General features: G+C 41.8%; 1 protein-coding gene across 1 annotated transcript in view; it reads right to left on the minus strand.

Annotated features, from left to right (window-relative positions):
- CDH2 (cadherin 2) overlaps positions 1-21,210 on the minus strand; it is a 276,482-nt gene that overhangs the window by 65,141 nt on the left and 190,131 nt on the right. Inside the window, exons 3-4 of the mRNA XM_069220067.1 lie at positions 20,080-20,306; positions 6,221-6,370 (exon numbers count right to left, since the gene is read on the minus strand). Of these exons, the coding sequence (XP_069076168.1) occupies positions 6,221-6,370; positions 20,080-20,306 (377 nt within the window). The remainder of the gene's footprint in view (positions 1-6,220; positions 6,371-20,079; positions 20,307-21,210) is intronic.

Consider the following 21,210-nt stretch of genomic DNA (forward strand, 5'->3'; position numbering starts at 1 on the left):
TCATGTTTTTCTTGAAGGATGCAGACTTCTTCCTGTACCACTGCTTGAAGAAGGTGTCTTCCAGGAACTGGCAGTAGGACTGGGAGTTGAGCTTGACTCCATCCTCAACCCGAAAAGGCCCCACAAGCTCATCTTTGATGATACCAGCCCAAACCAGTACTCCACCTCCACCTTGCTGGCGTCTGAGTCGGACTGGAGCTCTCTGCCCTTTACCAATCCAGCCACGGGCCCATCCATCTGGCCCATCAAGACTCACTCTCATTTCATCAGTCCATAAAACCTTAGAAAAATCAGTCTTGAGATATTTCTTGGCCCAGTCTTGACGTTTCAGCTTGTGTGTCTTGTTCAGTGGTGGTCGTCTTTCAGCCTTTCTTACCTTGGCCATGTCTCTGAGTATTGCACACCTTGTGCTTTTGGGCACTCCAGTGATGTTGCAGCTCTGAAATATGGCCAAACTGGTGGCAAGTGGCATCGTGGCAGCTGCACGCTTGACTTTTCTCAGTTCATGGGCAGTTATTTTGCGCCTTGGTTTTTCCACACGCTTCTTGCGACCCTGTTGACTATTTTGAATGAAACGCTTGATTGTTCGATGATCACGCTTCAGAAGGTTTGCAATTTTAAGAGTGCTGCATCCCTCTGCAAGATATCTCACTATTTTTGACTTTTCTGAGCCTGTCAAGTCCTTCTTTTGACCCATTTTGCCAAAGGAAAGGAAGTTGCCTAATAATTATGCGCACCTGATATAGGGTGTTGATGTCATTAGACCACACCCCTTCTCATTACAGAGATGCACATCACCTAATATGCTTAATTGGTAGTAGGCTTTCGAGCCTATACAGCTTGGAGTAAGACAACATGCATAAAGAGGATGATGTGGTCAAAATACTCATTTGCCTAATAATTCTGCACTCCCTGTATACTTCCGTTCGCGCATAAGTGCTGTAAAGCCCTGAAAAAGAATGTGCCAAGAGTTTTTAATTCTAGGTATAACAGAAGCTCCAGGGATAACAAATGGATATAATCAGAATAGAATTAAATTATCATCTTATTTTTGAAGCACGGGGAGACTGAGCACGGGGAGACTGCATCCAAAGCATTTCTTCTAAATAAATTTTTCCAGCGGAATGATAGTTTTCGGAATGAAATTGGTGATACAAGAAAATAACTTCTTAGGGATTGCCTAACAAAACATGTTGTTGAAATCAGGTGCATTCCGTGAGGTGTATCATTTAAAACCCATCCCCTCACTGATTAGATGTGCTACTAAACAGCAGTGCTCCATGCTATATTAAATATCTGGAAGTTAATACTGTTTTGCAGTGGTACGCAGGATTTCCAACTTCACAAGAGAGAACGATTCAAGCACCTGACTTTATAAAAACCAGTTTTCGGAGAATTATATTCCTGTTGTTTCTAAGTTCCATACATTTCTTTATTTTTCCTTTATCAGTAGCAGAACCTTTATCAAATGTTAACAATACAAAAGAAGAAATTAATAGACCTTGTATTATCCTTTCAGTATCCTACCAAAACTGGATCTGAGGCAATAATAAGCATAAACAAATCAATGGTAAATTCTGAGATGTCCACTCCATGACAGATAACATCCTGCATTAAGGGGTGCCAGAGATGACTATGGCTCCAGCCACCCCATGTGATCTAAAAAAGATTCAGCTAGGTGAAAGTTCTGTGCTGATACTTCATTCCGGGGCATAAGATCATTTCCATTTAGGCTTTTAGGAGCAAAGATGCAAAGGCAGAGTTAAAATACCTCTTAACACTCTAAGTGGATGCCAGAGCGAAGAGTTCTAGTGATCAGACAGTGCAGCTTTCTGATTATCTATTTTTGTGAGTGCGAAAGAGGTTTTCACAGAATGGCCAAAGAACTTCTGGGCATTTTTTCAAATCTGTACACTGCAGGTACTTTTTGAAGCCAGGTACTCAACAGATACTTGTGTTATGTGGAACACGACTACAAAACCCATTTGATACTTGACTGCAAATATTCAGAAAAGCAAAGTGGCCAAAGGAGGCGAGGATGAGCAAGAGGGATTGGTATAAGTTGGGACCAGCACCAGCAGAAAAAAATGATGCTGGTGAAGTAGGCAGACGCACCAATACCTTATTTTCCAGCAGGTAAGAAGAAGTTGACGATTGATATTATCCACTATATTTATGTGTAGTATTTATGTAAAGCAGACCTAGCCACCAGGGGAGTGGAACATTTTATATAGAAGTAAGAATAAAGAGATGAGCTTTGTGAGGTCAACTTAGTCTGGTAGACTGCAGTTCAAACTAGTAGGTTTTGAGGTTCCTCTGAAGGAAGGGGTTTAGATTCATTCTAATGGTTTCAGTGATCTCCTTCCAAGGTCTGGGAGTCATATAAGAGAAGGCCCCGTTCACAGTTTTGCTCTTTCATTTAGAGAGCTCCAGAAGAAGACAAATATTTGCTTCTTGTCATTTATCTCATCTAGTGGCATTTAGGGCGTGCTATGTCAATCCTTATGTGTTAAGCATGCTATTATGAAGTTGTGCCTGCATCTACTAGTGACCAGTAGATCTGTTTTAGAATTGGAGTGATGTGATCAGGTTTTTTTCTTGTTTATGCGGAAACGTGCAGTGCTTTGTTGGGTGGCCTTCAGTGGGGGAATTGTGGTTTTAGATTGGCCGGCACGAACAGCGCTACCTCTGAAGAAGTGGAAAAGCTTAAGGGCTTGCACTGCTCACTTAAAATATGAGGTAAGACGAGTGGTAGTCTTAATTTTCCTTTCCAGATGGAAATAGTGGGAAGCAGTTTTCACCAGATGATGATCAAGATCATTGAGGTTTGGAGTAATGGTTAATCGGACACACTTGGTGAGAGGAGCTAGGGCTGGTGAAATGCTAAGCAGTAAGGTGTAGGTGTGAATGCTTTGAAGGACATAGGCTTGCAAGTTACTACCTACACAATAGGAATTCTTGTTCCTTTTGAGGGGGTTCAAAATTCTGATTGAATGCACATTTCAAGTCCACGAGATTTATGAGATGCTTTCATCAATTTATGGTGCACTACAGATTATTAATACAATTCATTTCACATAGAACGGGAGAAAGCAAACTTTTATTTCCAGAGTTCTATTGTTGGCACTCTAAAATCAGAAATGTGTGTGGATTTGTCACCAAGAAACAGTAAGCAGAGCGAGGTAGTGCTGTTGGGAAGAGCTAAGAGCCTGCCTGTGATAACTCTGTTTTACACATTTGTTAGGGGCAATGGGATTTTAGTAAGTCACTAGGCTTGCTGGAAACAGACAGCATGAATGATCGGGTTTGGGACTGTAATTCTAGAAAAATATGTTGTGTTATCTCAGACTGTTTACCACAGGATTTAATTACAGTATTAGTCATACCACACGAGTATCAAACCGCAGCGGCGCTAAGGAATTGCTATTACTTATTATAGGAGAGGTTTGTTGAAAGCAGGATCAGACTGACTAAAGCTTTGGAGAGCTGTCCGTAATCTCTAGGAACATGCACATTTTTCCTTGGGACATCAATCAAAGTTAAAGAAAAGACCCTCTTCGGAGTGCACCTTCCTTCTTGAATGTCACAGCATTTCTTCTGGGGAGAACCCGCTTTATAAAACGCTGCAGGAGTGGGTGAGAGGTTGCAAGGTCACAATCGGGAATCTTTCTTGTCACAGCATATTAATCTGCGCACCGAATAATGTTTTACTGGAAATAACACTGCAAGTATTGAAGCTGAAGAGAAACACTTATGTCTATATTTATACTTTTGTAGCGCCTCATTTGTGCCTCTTTTTGACGCAAAAATGGCGTAAACGTACAAAATTCAATTGTATTTTGCAGGTTTGCGCCGCTTTTGCGTCAAAAAATGACGCAAATGCGGCGCTAAAAAGGTATAAATATGGGCCCTATTATCGAAAATGTGCGATCCTAGGCATACTGCCTGTGACAGGATTCTGAATTGTAGGTGAACTTGACACACTTTTAGTTTCTAACCCTGCACACAAGAATGAATGTTTCGCCTTTGGAACAATAATCACGAAATGTACCTATAACCTCGAAGGAATAGAGTTCTAGCTCAGAATAGGCCTTCCAGTTTTAAATATACATGATTTTAAATTTGCATCTGACCCCCCCTGGTGAGCTTGGGGCTCTGGGCTACATAGGCCTGCCCCTGCAAGCAGCAGCTCGCAGAATTCATTTTCATTTGCAGAAAGGGCGGTGTTAATTGGGGCTCCGAAGACACAACCGCATGATCATTTTTCAGCAGGAGGCCTAATCGGTGCCACGGCATAACACCTGTGGGGAGCAGCTCAGTTCCACAAAGAATAAATAATCCCATAGACTGGGCGGAGAATTCGAATACAATAAATACGGAAGTACCTTAGTAGCCTATCCCCGCTCTGCTGCCCCTCCATTAGGGACTGCCTGATGAGGTCAATCCTCAGTTACTCGATTTTATAAAAGCATGCCTTGCACCGAACCCTTCCTTGCACAATACTTGGCAGAATATTGCCTATTAAATAGAAGCCGGTGACTGTGAGGAAGCGCCGAAAGACCACCATATGATATGATTTTTTTTTGTGTTTTAAATTTCCACAAAGTATGTTTGAAAACTATTTAGAAATGTCAAGCTCAGCACACACCAAATTATGTCATATTCATAAATATGCACCATTAGCATTGCAAAGGTGGCAACAGCGAACATGCAGTATGGTAGACATATGTTGAACACACATATAATTTTCTTTATCTTGAATAACTTGGCCCCGTTTGGTCAACCGTGTCAAATTAAGTTTCAAAACACATAAACTTAAAACGATTTAATAAGAAATGATTTAATAAGTGAGGTGAGCAACAATTACATTTTTGATGCATGCAATATGAATAGTCAGTGATACTAATTTGTGAAATAGCTTTAAAGTCTAATAATATATAAATATAGATTTTTAAACACAGCACACTCTGAATCAAGACATTTCAAGGTTCTCCCAAACTATGTGGTTAATAAGTAAAGTGACACCTCCATACAGAGTTTACTGAGCACGGCCCTCGCTTGTGACCTGCAGGCTACGTAGTATGGGACCCGGTGAGGCAGAAAGAGGATGGCCCTAGGCACATGTGTGTCCAGTGGGCTTGGTGGAAGGGGGACTTGGTAAATAGCTTGGCCAATGGGCATACACTGCACTACGAGTCAACAGGCCATGGCAAAAGGCAATGCATGCTCGCTCGCTCGCCTCTAGTGCAGCAGGTCTTATGACCAGGGCTGGCTTTAGGGCGGTGCGACCGCACCGGGTGCTGACCTGGATTGGGGGCGTTGTGTTTAGCAATGACTTACGAAACTTGCGATTTAAAAACACCTGCTGAAAAGTTCCTTGTGCGTCCAGCCTTCAGGGAACAATTAAAATGTCAAGATACCTCTTGTGATTAATATTCCTGCTAGGGAGAGAGATCGGAGTTTTGTCTAGCGGCAGCTTAGACCCACCATAAAGTAGCGCAGAGGGTTAATATGCCTGCTGCAAAGAACAGAACTATATTTTATGTAGATAGCTGAGTGGATTAGTAAAGCCAGCCATTCAAGCGCTTCAAAATAAATGAATGTGTGTTAAAGGGGGGCTATGAAGAGATGACAGGCATATTTGCAGAGTGGCAGTGGGTGAATCTGAGTAGGTGGTCATGGGGTTTCACCAAAAAAGACTGTGCCACCAGCGCTAAAGCTGGCCCTGCTTATGACATAGCCTTGCCTCTAGCCATGCCCTGCATTCAGATCTGACTACAGTCTGTCATGTTGCCTACCCATCTCTTGGATAGCGAATGAGTGCAGGGCATTGCCAAAAACCACATAACATGGCCAGACCCAGTCAGATATGCCAAAAGCGAAGACGCACTTTTCTTTAGACATTTCAATTTTTTTCAGTATCACTTTTGGGAAGAAGGGTCCACTGCATTTTCCCAGCAGCATTCCTAGTACGTTTTTGTGAATTCCCATTTATACCAAAGTGTAAGCATTTCCTCAGGCATTAGTGTACATATTGTATAAACTGAAACCCACACACCCGAAGAATAGCTTCATCTGCTCAGTCTTATGGTTTTTGCTGCGCCCTCTTTAAAAGAGGGAGCCTTGACATTTTCACACACTGAACTTCTGCCGAGAGTTTCTTGTCAATTTCAGAAATGTATGTGTGCTCATACACGAGTTTAAAAAGGCCCATGCTCACCCGCACTAGTTCTTGAGGGAAGGCGCCTCTGGAGTTTTCCGGCACGTTGATTGGCGGGATGACCCAGTCTCTCTTCTGCCGCCGCAGGTGTCCGCTGCGCGCATGATTTCGATGCGGAAACGAGATTTCTCTGACTCTGCGCGGCGTTTCCTTTTCAAATGCAAAATAAGTGGAACATGAACAAGGCAGTGTGAGTACCCATCAACCGCTCCAACGCAGGACGCGAGCGCACGCGCAACGCTGCGTTTCACGTGGCACTTCTTCATAAGGTCCAACAGCACACGGAGAATACCAAAAATAATTCGACACACAATTATCCTTTTATATAACAATAAAAATCTCAAACTCCCCCGTTCTTGATCCCATCAGCTGAGCAAATACATTGAATTAAAAAGCATTTCGTTAGAGAGCCTCTCGCCGCAGTGCACTGGTTGGCGGTATGTTAATGCAGTGTTGAATTTAATGTCCCTATCCTCCTCCCATTAGCCGGGTCTACAGTTCAGGCAATGCTCCGCTGTACATTCAATTCAGATCGGGCGCGCGAAAATATAATTTGAGTTCTAGGAGAAGTTTAATACATACTCGTAAGGAATGTCTCAAATATTTATGACCCTATTAAATCCCCCAGAATTAATGCTCTAATTATTTTTAAACCTATGTCAGCCATGATGGATGGGGCAGATGACCCACTTTGCACAGGGGGCATTAATCTTTGCTGACTGTCAACAATTGCCTTCGATTCTTTGCTTCCAATCTGCAACGTGATTTCAGCCGATGGTTCCCCTGATTCGGACACCCAAGCCTAGAAGTTTACGAGGAAACAGCCGTGTACGAGGTGCATTCATAGCAGTAACGCGAAGATAAACATTTTCTAAGAAGATGTAAAAGTCTATGAAAATTAGAGCGTGGGCAAAGGAAGCGCTTTCTGCCTCCGTACACAAAGGGGCATTATGCCAGTGTTTCCGTCACACTTAAAACACAGCACCCAGTTCCCAGTGTCTCACAGTGATGTGTACGACATGAATACACAACCTGGCTTTAGCTTTTGTCAGTTAATGACTAGTCTCTTAACTGTAAAGGAAATGTGGTTAGAGATTTGCATTTTTTTGACAGTGTGGGTAGGGATTTCAGCCCTATTTCTAATTGTGTGGTTTGTGTTTCCTGCCTTTTTGTTTTACTTTGAGTCAAAGAAAAAACATACTTATGGAGGTAATTGAATGAAATTGGAAGTCGGATTTGTATCCCAGTTTATTGCTTGAGGCTCAATGCGCTACTCGCAAAGGTAAAGCAACACTTCTATATCCCACCAAAGCTAGTTGTGACACACTCTCAGTTAACTATTGTCAACCTGCGGTCAAGAGGCCACCTAGCCGGGAACTCTTCGGCCACACTGGACTGAAAGAACTAGTTAATGGCATGGAAGCCTGCCTCATGTACTCAACTGAGAAGCACACACAATTACTTACCTGCAAATCTAGCGCTACCAGGCTACACACGAGCTTCAAAATATAATGGCACAAAGTTGCCCTGCGAAAATGACACCATGTTACTTTAAATGGTTTTGGAGACAAGATGATTGCAGGCAATTCGGCAAATCGTATATCTTCCCAGTAATAAAGTCAGATTGTTTCAAATCCAGCAACAAAACCAAGTCCTGGATACAGGTAACAAGTAAAGGAGGCAGCTGTAAGCCTACAACGTCTACAACTGTTTGAAAGTAACCTTTTATATTCCTACAATCCTCCTTGAAGGACCTAAAACTTCAATCGATCCGGAGTAGTAGCCATGGTATTAACTGGATGACGTACATTTATAAGGGTTTTAAAAGGCTTAATGTGTGTTAAGCAATCATTTCTGGATGAAAAACCTGAAGAAGGTGTGTCAAATACGTTGACACATTTGAAATATTGCGCAAGTTCCTCCTCTAAATGTTTGCAGAACCATCAAAATGGAACAGAGCCTGATATATGAAGGCAAAGAAGTGGGTTTGAGTTTATGCTCTATTGCGTAATTACTTAAAATCATCGCAACCGTACAAGCGGAGATGTTAAGAAACAAAGAAAACGAAGTGGAGTCAGGGCCACAGTGGTAAGCGAGGGGTGTGCGTACATGGGCACACTTTTGTGAGCCTTTTCTAACTTTTGCCATAGGGGGCAAGCAGCAAGAGAGTGCCAGGCCAAGAATCAACTACGGTCCTGTTTAGGGACCCCTGCCATAACTCCTTACAGTCTCAGTGCACGGGGACAGTGCAGGGCTCTTTGGAATGCGAAACGGGGCACTCGTGAGATAAAATCTCACGTGAAATAGCGAGCCAGACAAGTAAAATCTTGTCTTTTCATTCCTCTATCAACAGTAAGTCCTCGCATGGTTGCTGAACACACCGCGTGAATTCTGCACGTTGGGCTGTAAACATTTACAAACATTCTATCCTGAATCACATCCACTGTATCCCTCTAGCCACCTTTACATGATGGTCAAAAATATATCCATAATATGAAGGTCAAAGAAAGTCTAATCATTACCCTTTACACTTATGTTTCTTTAGAAATATATTAAGTAATGTCAGGTGGACCTTAACAATGTAAAGAGGTGAATAAAAAACCACGAGTTGGTTCGCTGTCTCACCTCCTGAAGCACAAGAAGCACAGTAAGAACAACTGATGGGTGAGATCATCTTGATAACTGCCCAACATGCATGATGTACCATGCTTTCTGTACCATGCTCTTTCTTGCAGGACAAACTTTCTCCATTCAGGAATCCCAGCATGGCACCACCCTAGCACACAAACCGCCTCTAACTTAGAAAATAGTTTGTCTTAGAATACACTATTACTGAAGCCCACGACACGCCATGCACTCACAGTCAATACAGTATAAACAGTCCTTAACATATGCACCCAACACAGGGTTGTTATCCCACAATCGGCCTATCACACAATTTCCGACAGCACTTTCCACAGCAGTATCATCAAGCACCATCGCTGTATTAAACCTTCAAATCGTCATCTTCCGACAGTAGATGGTAGGCCGAAGTCTTACACCCTCATCATGCACACAACATGGCATCAATGTCCTATAGATGGCAAAATGTTGCACACTCACAGCACTCTTATGTACCACAGTATGATACACAATAGAACCCATGTAATTAACCATGTGCACTCAACACGGCATCCTAATTACCTACACAGACTGTAATGCATTGATAGAAAACACTTTACTTTATCTCAACAATGGACAACCACCACAAAATTGACAAAAAAACATCAAAGCACTTGGACACACCCACCTTACACACAAGACTCTCTCAAGATGGAAAGGAATGTACTGTCACACCGATTTACAAAAAACAACTCTAACCCAAGCATTAAGCATACTCTATTAAGTTTACAAGCAAACACCAACAAATCCCAGGCAGAATCGAGTGACAGCCTTCCTACGTCCGCACAAGAGGGAGCCCATTTTCAGAATGCAGACAAATGCTGTGAAATGACAGATAGCTCTAAACAATAATAATACAATCAGCATTAGGAATAGAAAGTATGGAGCAAGGGTGCTTATAGACCAGCTTAATAGCATTCTTGCTGATTAATGATGTGATAGAGAGATTGCTTTACACTGTGGTTTAGTTGCCCACCACGTCCATAGAGAGTTAAAGGTCAACGCACTCAAAGACTCCAGGATATCTTGGATTCTTGACTGAGGCACAAAGCGGGCTTCTGTGGTCACAGATGGAGCTTACGTCTGCCTTTTTGTGCAGACACTAGCAGGTCTAGTCTGGCCATTTTGGCAGGCACAGGAACCTTGTAAACCCCCAAGCAACCTCCTGTAGTTAATGTGACCGTAAGGGTCCAGAAAAGGCATTACACGGAGGAAAGATGGACTTGGCTGTAGGAGCATGTGAATCTTTTACTTTTGGAAAGCTTGGTGTATGAAAGACAGCTAAAACAATATCTGCCTTTCAGGCAATTTTCTTCAGGTCAGTTGCTTCTAGTTAACCTGCATATTTTGTCAAGTTATGACGATCCTTCTTATTTTCTGTGTCTCTCACACTGCAAGCTATTCTGAAATTTCTGGTAATCATTCTACGTCTGAAAGGTGAACATGATGATGGACACACCTGCATGCTTTCGGGACCAACAAGTGCTCTTATTAAAGCATTTGCAGATGGTGTTGCAAACCTTCGTCCACTTGTCAATATTGGGGTAGAGGATAATTTAAGGACAGCAGAAACATAACTGCTTCCTTATCAGAAGGTGGATGATACCATGATACCATGCAGGTCTGTAACAGCGACTGAGTCAATGAAGGTACTGTGAGAATGGAAGAACAAAACGCATTGAAAAGGATGTCAGAGAAGAAGGAAACTACCTATCTTCCCATTAAGCAGAAAATATTATTGGACAGCAGCACAGCCACAGCTAGAGTGAGGTGTTTGATGCAAGCCCTTTTGTAATGGCTAGGACAACTCTAGAACTGTCAAAGCAATTGCCTTGCCGGTGGCAGCGTGGGCGATAACCGAGCGTTGCTTTTACTAAAGTGTAGGTAGACAAATACTTCACCCGGCAAATATGACTCCTAGTCCAAAAATTGTGGTGCAATTAAGTCATACACACAACACCAGGTATTAAAAAAAGCAAAACCATTGCAAGAGTAACAACTAGAGTACTAACCTCAATAAATGTACCAAAACTAGAACATATCCATTTCTAAGATTCTGTTTTGCACCATAACATGCCATCTGCTATAAAGTGAGGTGTTGATGATGGCCTACGGAAAATACCCTTGAGAGCTGCATTGGTCTTTTTGCAATGGTGTGTGTTTGCACCTACGAGCATTGCATCCAGGATGACGTTATTACAGTCCTGCCTTCAGGAATCGTGTTCCGGATGCAGCAATAAAGGAGGATCTGATCTCTTAGTAAGTTTGTTGTTACTGTTGTAAAGAAGAGGCTGTTGATAAAACGCCTCCGTCCATAGACCTTCTTCGATACATTTTTATCAGCAATGTCCCTTTTGAGAGGACATCATACAATCCATGGTTGACACAAAGCAGAAGTAAACAAAGTTACTCTGTGAATGTGGCTTCATAGATTTTCATCTTACCTAAAAAAAAAAAAAGCTTTGACCCTGCTAAGAGCTCCCAAGGGTGCGTCTACACACCAAAATCACTGGCCGCAGCAAGAAGATACGTAATGGCGAAACATGCCACTGGGAGTGGGTGAGGATAACCATCCTTGTTAAAAAAAATATTCTTGTATGGAGTACGGAGTATAAGTCTTTTTTCTCTGTCTTTCTTCTCTTTGTAATAATTGTGTATTTACCTGCATTTGATCTTTGGCGTCCCTGATATATTTTGCTATAACATATGACGCCTGGAAAGACATACCGGGTGATTCCATTTACATTCCTCTCTTCCTCCCTTTTTTACAGGAGTTGTGGCAGATAGGTCAAACAAGTTTCTTCTAACAAATATATATGTGTGTGTGTATATATATGAATTGTTTGAGTAGTTATTTTATCTTTACTATCTTTATATATAAAACAAGGATGTAAAGAAAGTAAAGATAACATAACTACTCAAACAATTCATTTAATAATTTGCTGATCTTATGGATAACTATAGCGGCTCTGAAATCATGCTCTACGGTGGTTTACATTTTTTTATTTAAATTTTAAAGAAGGAACCTCGGAGGAGGATTGGTTTCCTCCACAAAATGCCATCTGGAGCATGCAAGGAGCATCAGTTCTAATTCAGACTGGCGAGCTCCTAGGAAGAAACCTTCATCATTCCCTGCCTTCATGAGGACATAGAGCCCTTAGTGGTGGGACATGAAAGATGTTCCAAAAGCCTTCACACATAATTATGTTTAGGGGCTTTTTTCAGTGGCGTAACCTAAGCTCCCTCAGTACGGGGGTGAGCTTTAGAGGTCCCCTCATCAAAAGTGGTAAGTGGTGAGGCGATGAGGGGGGCCCTTCTATGTACTTTGAAGACGGGGTCCCTCAAGTTTCATTATGCCACTGCTTCCAACTGCGTGTAAATTTAAGTCTGTTCAAGATAGTTGAGTCAGACCATGTAATTTTAAGTCTGTTGCAGAGAGTTGAGTCAGACCATGTAATTTTAAGTCTGTTGCAGAGAGTTGAGTCAGACCATATGCCCTGAGCGGCAGAGCTTCAAATATGAATACAAGTTAGATCGCTTAGCACATGTATGCAAAGGCCATTAGTGTCTGAATAAACTCAAATGGACTACGGTGGATGAAGAAAAATGAAAAGCATGGATGCAAACTATCACCCCTTATTTATTTATATATCTCACAAGGGTGGGCAAAATATATGATGGGCGTAAATATATCATTCCTATTTAACTCTTAATAGTTACATTAAAAAAAAAAAGATGTTCAAACAACAGAGATCAGTCTTGTATAATTTGCCTATAAGGGGAAAAAGATAATAAATTATCTATGTTGCAAAAGGCGACTTCAGCAAGTCCACAACAACAGACGCATCCTCTCTGGGCACTTGGTGCTGAATATAGGATAGCAGTGTGGTAATCAAAAGAAAAATATGACAGGATCTTGATTCAGATCTGCTGAGAGAAGGAACTAGGACATTTCTGTGATTCTGTTAAAAAAAACAGAATATAATCTCACTACTGAGGGTTTAATGGATGCAATCTCCCACAAAACGGGTGGAGTGTTACACAGAATTATATGTAAATATAGGCCATGGCACTGTGGGCCCCTTTGTCAGGGGCTGATCATTAGACGGTTCTGAGAAATTTATCTCAAAACAATTGGAAAGCAGGATTAGCATGGAACAGGTTTTACTTACATCAAATAAGTGCAGGGAAACCTAATGCTACAGGATCCAAATGGGATGCCCTGTGCTATCTATTAATCAGATATCTAAAAATGGACAACATCTATGTGCTCGCTCTTTAATGAGTGTTATCTTTTCAAAATTATTTCGGACACTTGGAAGAGTTCTATTCTTCTGTTGAAAAAAGGCAGTAACAGCAATCCGGATAAGTATGGATTCATTTTCCTCCTAGACATTGAAGCAAATTCAATGCCTACTTAGTGTTGGAGGATCTGCAAGACTGGACACATGTTTGTAAACTTACTGATTGCTTTTAGGAGCGTTTCTCTCCTAAAAGTGGTACAGCTGACATTCTAATGGCCCTGTCAATGCTGGTCAATCGATTTGCGCGCATTGATTCAAACAGCTTACATGTATGCGTCATACATTTTAAGAAAGTGTTTGACAGCACTGACAAGAATCAACCATGGGCAAAATAAATATCCAGGGAATCGCACAAATTCACTTAAGCTGCATTCAAGATGTATATACTGGCACTTAGATAGAGATCAAATTAAGGAATACAAGACTTTCAACAAGGATCTATACTAATTATGGTTTAAAATAGGGGGGCGTACTTGACCCACTGTTGTTTAACCCTTTACATAGTTGACATTGGAAATTTTGTGTGCTCAAAAATAGCTTACCCTCTTAAATTAGGTGGTGTCCCAAATACTATAATCCAGTAGGCAGATGGCACTGTTTTGCTAGACTACACAATAATCTGGATGTGGGTTTATGTGGCAAGAACAACTACACAGTGAATTTGGCTAAAATGAAAATTAGAGCCACAGTTCTTTGGTTAAGCCTAAAGAGAATGTTCCAATGTTTCACAACTCCTATTGTGAAAAGAACAGTGCAGGTAGTAAGAGCCAAATTGTTTACCTGCTTTGATTTACGATCAAGAAACCTTTCCAGGCTCTTGAGGCAAATGACTACATCTGATCCAATATGCATTTTACAGGTTGCTTTTTGTTTAGCTGAATTCAATGTCCTAATCCCACAGTCAGCTAGAATTCTGCCTACTAAAACTGGAGGCAGATTTACTTTGGTGTTGGTCATGAGCCAGACAGACTAAGGCTGATACTTTAGAAGAGACATTTTGGGCTGAGTTACATAACAGTCTTTTTACTTCAACAAATTATCCTTGGGCTATTTCTTTACACTCCGCACTGGCAAATCTGAATGTGGGAAACTTAGGAAAGAAGCTCTCTAAATCTTTTTAAGAAGCAGAGACCAGATTTATCATACTTTCATGCAGCGCAAAACAACATAACACCTTGCTGCGCTGTGTGAAAGGGAAAGTTAAATGGCAGGAATGTGCCATACTCAACATTATGCCGCGCATTCCTGTCCTTTCCATGTGCTAGTGCACTTTTAGCTGCCGAGCAACAACTCAGGCACTCTTGTGTCACGGTGCAAGGGTGCTTGAGTTAAAGGCAGGATTGTTTTTGTGCTGGAAGGTAAAAACAATCCTCAGAGGCATGTTCCTCTTTTTATGTGTGCTGCAGAATGCATCACATAAGAAGAAAAAACGAGGAGAATAAAGTTATTTCCCCTCGTTACGCATCATATTTTGACGTATTCCCAGGTCTATCACTAATGGTAAATCTGGGAATGCGCCAAAATCCATGGGTGGAATCGTGGAACACTCACGCTACACCCACGCGCCAACCATGGAACGCCTCCCTCGGGCAGAGTACGCAATGCAGCAATTTGCACTGCCTTGGATTACTCCAGATTTATCAAGCAATGAAGGGCCACGCCAGGTGGCCTTGTGTGGTTTGATAAATCTAACTTAAATGTTGCGTCACCCTTGCGCCCCCTTCTGTAGCTCAAAGGTGACACACAGTGATTAATCCGGTTCCAAATCTCTAACTCTATCATCCAAAATCAACAGAGACTGATACACTTGCCTTTGTGCCAAAGAAGCATAGTCCGTTGGTAGACAATTCATATGAGCTTAGAAAGTTCTATTCTTGTCCCACTAAAATAGCACATGTGCCCCTATGCTTTTATCTGTCTGATGTTAAATAATATTACCAGAAATGGAAAAGAAAGGAATCGACCTAAACATGTTAACATGACAAGGCCAGTCTGGCTCACATCTTGTGTTGCTGTCCAGCTCTTATGACGTAGAGATGCTGTTACCTATCACCAGCTTTAGTACATTAAGAATTCAATTGAAACTAATTATATATACTGTTCTGATTGGCATTTGTTAGGTTGTTTTGTTAAATTTACGGAATTGCTTTGTTCTTAAGATAAGGGATGTCAATTAGGTAGGAGTACCATGGTGATATGGAACCACTGTTTGAAGATTTTGTATGCGTAACAGGGACTGTTTCAAATGTTTCAGTTTACTGTTTAAAATAAGATTCATTATACGAAAAAATAAATATTATACATTTTAATGTTTGAAATAAGGTTTGTAGTTGTATGGCCCTTGACTAATCACACCTTTAATATTTTGTAATCAAGGATGGGCATACTCATTGTGATGCTTTTCAAACGTAATAGTTTTAATTAACCTACAATAGAAATACCTTCTCACTTACTTTCTGAACACTAGTTAAGCACTTGCACTTTCTGGCACCACTCTCTGCATTGGGGTAAAATACGGTTCATTCCTACTGAAGGTGTGTGCCTTGGGCAGAGGTTTTAGAGAAGTGACTTTGGCCTGGCTGCAGAAATAAAAGGAAACCACTCAGAAAGAACGGCATTATTTCAAGAAATGTGTCAAAAACGTGAAACAGCTCTGATCAAGGTGGTTCTAAGCAACCATCATGTACTCTGAGTCCCATTAGTGCGGCTCATCATTCATGCAGGAGGCTATCTTCCTGCATCCCAACTTGCGAGATCAGATTTTGTCTGATACAGTATTCTCGGATGTAGATCTGAAAAATCTGATCTTGAGAGCAAAGCAAAACATTGGTGTCACGGTTTGCTGACTGCCAACGCTATTAATTCGAGCCCACTGACATTTAGAAAGTCTCATCAAGCAAGATGTTACGGTTTGGTCCCCAGAAAATAAGTATACACTGAAGGTAATGGTATATCACACTCCTTTCTCTGGCCTGATGAACCTGGGTTGATTTGTCTTGTACTGGCAGTAGCATTTCTACATACATTGCACAAGACACCAAAGTGGAAAATATCAGTCAGATGATTTTGGAACATAAGGGCAATTTCCTTTTGCCTTATCCTAAAGCGTACCGCGCAAAACTAAGGCTGCTTACTTTACAAATGTAGGTAATCTCTAATTTAAGACCTAGGCATTTATTTGTAAGTACCAGTATGTGCATGCCATCAAAAGTTCTTTCATTGAGACAGGACTGCTCCTTTTGCTGTACAAAGTTTTCCCTATGTATTTCTTGCATAAAGAAAAGAACATTGGCTAGGTGATAGAACGTATGTAAACTTTTAGGGAGCTCACTTTTTTCTTTGGTTTAGCATTGAATGAAAGCACATATGTTTTCCAGATCTCTCCCTCGTGTGCCTCTCCCCCCCAATACCTGCCCGCCTGAGCTCCATGTTGCTCTCTTCCTTTAGTGTTACTCTCTCTCTTGTGTGCTACTCCCTAGACTCAGAGGTGCTCTGTGTTGCTCTCTTATTAGTTTCTCTCCTTCCTGGTTTGCTCTCTTCTTTGTGAACTACTCACACTCTCTTGTGTGCTTGTCTCGCACCACACTTCACCGCCTGGCTTTGTTCCTTTATTCGCATGCGTCTCCCCTGCCCCTGTGTTGCTCTCGTGTGTATGCTGCTTTTCCCATCCATCCCCATGCTTCCCCACCGGTCCACTGCTGCTCTGGCTACTCCGCAGTCCTTTTTTTTAATTTGGCATTTTTTGATCCAAGAGGCATCCTTCATCTTATATTGGTAAATTAAAGGGAAATTATATTGGCACCATTTTGTAGGTGACTGCACAGTTGATGACATCCTTGATATGTTTGCTAATATTCAAGGTAAATCCACCACTATATTATCATAACTATTGTTGTTATAAATATTAATTGTTATTATTATTATTACTATTATTAATATTACGGATTTGGTATGCAGTGGTGAGGGGTGGGACTATGCCAAGAGTTAAGGTATTGTGTCTTAACATTTGTGTTAAGCTGTGAAAGGTGGAATAGAGACGTCAATATTTATCACACCAGCACATACCTAAGAAATATGATAATTTAAAAACCATGATGTTATCATGCACTTTATTCACAGGATGAAATTGAGGAAAGATGTGTGTGAAACGGCAGCTCGCACTCTATAGTAAATGTTGGAGATCTGTGAGCATGTGTAAAAGCATATAATTAAACAGATTAAAAATAGATGCATTTCTAGCATGATATCCTAGCCTAGCCTAGATTTGCTAGAAACCACTATCTATGTAAATACGTCTGTACACAAATGCATACATTTCTAGATAAGAAGGAACATGCACACTGGCAGAATCCCTGAAACAACATCGTGGAAACTGCAACACAGTGCCCTGATTTATTCCTAAATCAGGTACTATTGGTTTGTGGTGGTTTCTAACTGAATGAACACTCCTTCCTTGGTTGCATAGCGAAAATCAATCATTGTTTGCGCTCCCCAATCTGGTTGTTCTAGGAGAAAAGGAAATCGGCGGTTAGCCAGAAATCCATGTCTGCAACCACGGTAAATCTGCAGTACTTGTCCAATAAATCAGCTTGATACCATCTCGCTGAGGAATTTTTATCCACTGTCCCTTTTGGGCTGCTTGATAAGTCCGGGAATGTTATCAGACAATTAAAAAAAAGACAACTGGCGGACTTGTACCTCATAGGAAAGAAGATTACACACCTACAAAAATGTCTAAATGTTGCGTGGTTAAGATAGTGTAATTCCTCAGTGTAAAAAGATTTTTTTGAGTTATCTACTGTCCCAAATACTTTTAGGATCCCTGAAGTAAGGTATTGCTTCTTTGTTCTCACATACAAAAATACCATTAACAGCACAAAATCAACTTAATGGGCATGATAAATCACAAGGTAGGAATACACTAATCTATTAATGACTGCCTCTTGTCGAGAATCATAGAATTACTCCAAAACATCAATCTAAATTTTTGCGGATGATATCGGCATGGACCTAGGGGGTTTATTCTTGACACTAAGGACTGTTAGCAACCTAGGTTTTCTGAACTAATCTTCCAAAGGCCACCCAGTGAGTATCAATAGTCCAATAAGGTCTTGATGCCCAAGGTGTCTGTCCATCATTTGTGTTTGTTTGCTTTTCTCGCCCTAAGTGTGTTCAGTATGCTCAGACGTGGGTCCTGGGCTCACTATGCCACATGATTCAAGCTAGCCTGGCTGATGAGAGGTGATACCCTGAGCTCCTTAGAGAAACACTTACGGCAGACTCCAGCATGTAGCAGGCTACTGAGGATAAGGAGCATGCTTGGTGGCACAAATACCTGCCCCAAACTCTTTGGCTCCAATAATTGCAAACTGTGTATACTGCTGATAACGCCTCCTTGTGCAGGTAACACACTAGAGAACAACTCTTCGAATATTTTAGAGATGAAACTCCGCTTTTGTGAAATAATTTAGCCTGACTCCCAAATGACATAACAATATTTTCTCACAGTTATTAGGTAAAAAGTTACATCTTCCGAAAGAACTAAAGCACATTAGTGAAGCTCGAGGGTATTTCCTGCCAGAAATACAAAGACTGATTTTCAGTAAAGCATTTTCATCTATCACAATAATATATGCCGTCTTAGACATTACAAGGGAGTCAACAATTCAAGTGGGAACACGAAGTGACACCTTTAAAAACGTTTTAAAAATATGCTGTGCTGTATTTTTCCTAAGGACAAATCCAACAAAACAAATTCCAAACACATAAGGAACAGGGGAGTTTAACATCTTTTGGACTTTGGGGAGCGGCCTGATATTGTCCAATACATTTTGATACAAATTGCTGCTCATCATTTTCTCGCATTAACATAATGAATATTACAAACGATGCTAAAATGGTAGGTTTTACCTTCTGAAAGCAGGCTTTGCCAAGAAGGCTTCAGTCCTCTTTGTCAGTCTTGTGTACAGGCACCCTGGAATCTTGTTTGTACCCCCGAAAACGGTCTGAAGACCTCAAAAGAGGGCTGAGAGTTGGGGTAGAAAGGCCGAGAGGTTTCCTGAGTGCTTCTTGCTGATTCTGTTATGTTACAAGCATTTGTACAGCACATGTTCACCAATGTCCCGTAGTGCTTCGGAGGTAGGGGACCCAATATGGTTCTTGTCTTCTCATTGGCAAGTCAATGAGGACACTGGGTTTGGTTATACTTGCACTGTTTAGGAATGGGATTATGGTAGGTGGTGGCTGGCCAGGGTGGCCCTAACTAATGCACTGCTTAGTAGTGATTCATGCTGAATAGTGGTCAGCTAGATCCTGTCGTGTGTGCTCTTGGGAGTATTAAAGAGTGCGCCAAAGAGCTCTGGCCTAATTTAGAGATTGGCAGTCATCCCCCATGCCCAATTTAGGGTGCACAGAAATCAATAACGTCTAACTAGGACAGAAGGGGCTTCTGCCATCCTTTGACGGATGTCCAACACCTGCCAAACTCTGAACAAGGGCATTTGTCATTTGTTTCGTTTTTTTCTCCAGGGTCTCCAGGGGTGCTTGGTTGTCCCTTGCTCGGTATAGGCAGGGCGATCAGCTAGGAGGCATCATCAGTACATTATACGTTTTAATGCAGTGTTGTTAGCCGATCTGCTCTGGGATGGGAATGGTTCGAAATCCTCATCCAGGGCATCTGTGCGTCTGTCTATTTGTAATGCTAAGTCATTCCCTTGCAGGAACACACTTTGGGGTGCGTTTGCCTCTGTGTTGTCGTTGCAGACTACTGTTGTTTTATTCTGAGTATTAAGGTTCATAATTACAAGCAAAAGGCACGAATTATACAGAGTTATTCTATGCTTGAGATACTCCGCATTCTAGTCACAGACTGCAGCGTCTCTATGGAAACCTTACCTGCATAACATTCGGTCTGGACAACGGTCTTTGGCTTAACTTGATGGTCGCGTGCCACTGCTCTTGCGTGTCGTCGTCCTGCGCATACACCAGGAAGTCCATCTCTTTCAGCGAGCTGTCAAAGGTTTTTGCTGCATGGACGATGCCATCCCCGTCTACGCGAAATTTAGCCGGGCTGCTGGTCTCGAACTGTATTCTTCTGTTTTCGTTGCAGTCTGTGAACTTCACTGTAAAGATAAACACAAGCAATAATGAGTGCAAGGCACTTCTGGGGGCACTTAACGTGATGTCTGTGACAACGAAACTCGCGCATTTGCTTTTCAAATAGCTCTTGGGCCGCGCGGTATGTTGTTGGAGAAGAGCGGGGTCGCTGGGGAATAAGCAAGGGAGGTCTAGGAGGGATGTATAAGCCCCTCTAATGGCGGGCCGGGACGCCGGTGGTTGGTGCCTGTGCTTCTGAGTATTTCTTCAGTGGAACATGGCTGGCGACGAGGAGACGACGTGCCCATCTCGTGTGCTGAGTACAAAGAAAAGACCTAAGTGCACTGCAGAGTGCAGCCCTGAAAGCTTCCCTGCTGTCCCCGGAGAGAAGCACTAGAACATATTGCCTTAATTAGGGTCATCAATCAATCACCGATCTCTTTAAAAACCAGAACATTGAACATGCAAAGCAGGCTAGCAGTTCACAGTGTAGCACTTGTGTGTGCGCCCAGCTTTCTGTATTCGTTATGCCTTTGTTGACTCCAGTTGGCTTAGGTATACACGTTAAGGTGGCGAGAAAAGCACATATTCTACTACAGAAGGAAGCAAGGCTTTCGTAAAACTGGATTTCATAGGCCAACCTGTCAGCAGCATCGAGATGACTGCACCAAACCACTATTCCAAAGGAAGATAAAACACTTGCATACTTGAGTGAAAGACAAGGCCAGAAAAGATAAAAACAGCACAGGAATGTAGAGCAGCGGTAACCATACTAGGTATAAAGAAGGGCCGGCTACTGGCTTATGAACTGCAAGCACTGGCAGAGCCAATAAGTGACGCCTTTGAGACCTATTGTCTTTGCAAGTGGCTTCTAACGATGCTGAACAGCATCCCTGATGCTGGACAGCATAGCCAAAACAAATGTAAGAA

This window comes from Pleurodeles waltl, chromosome 2_2 (genome assembly GCF_031143425.1).
Source record: "Pleurodeles waltl isolate 20211129_DDA chromosome 2_2, aPleWal1.hap1.20221129, whole genome shotgun sequence".
NCBI lineage: Eukaryota > Metazoa > Chordata > Amphibia > Caudata > Salamandridae > Pleurodeles > Pleurodeles waltl.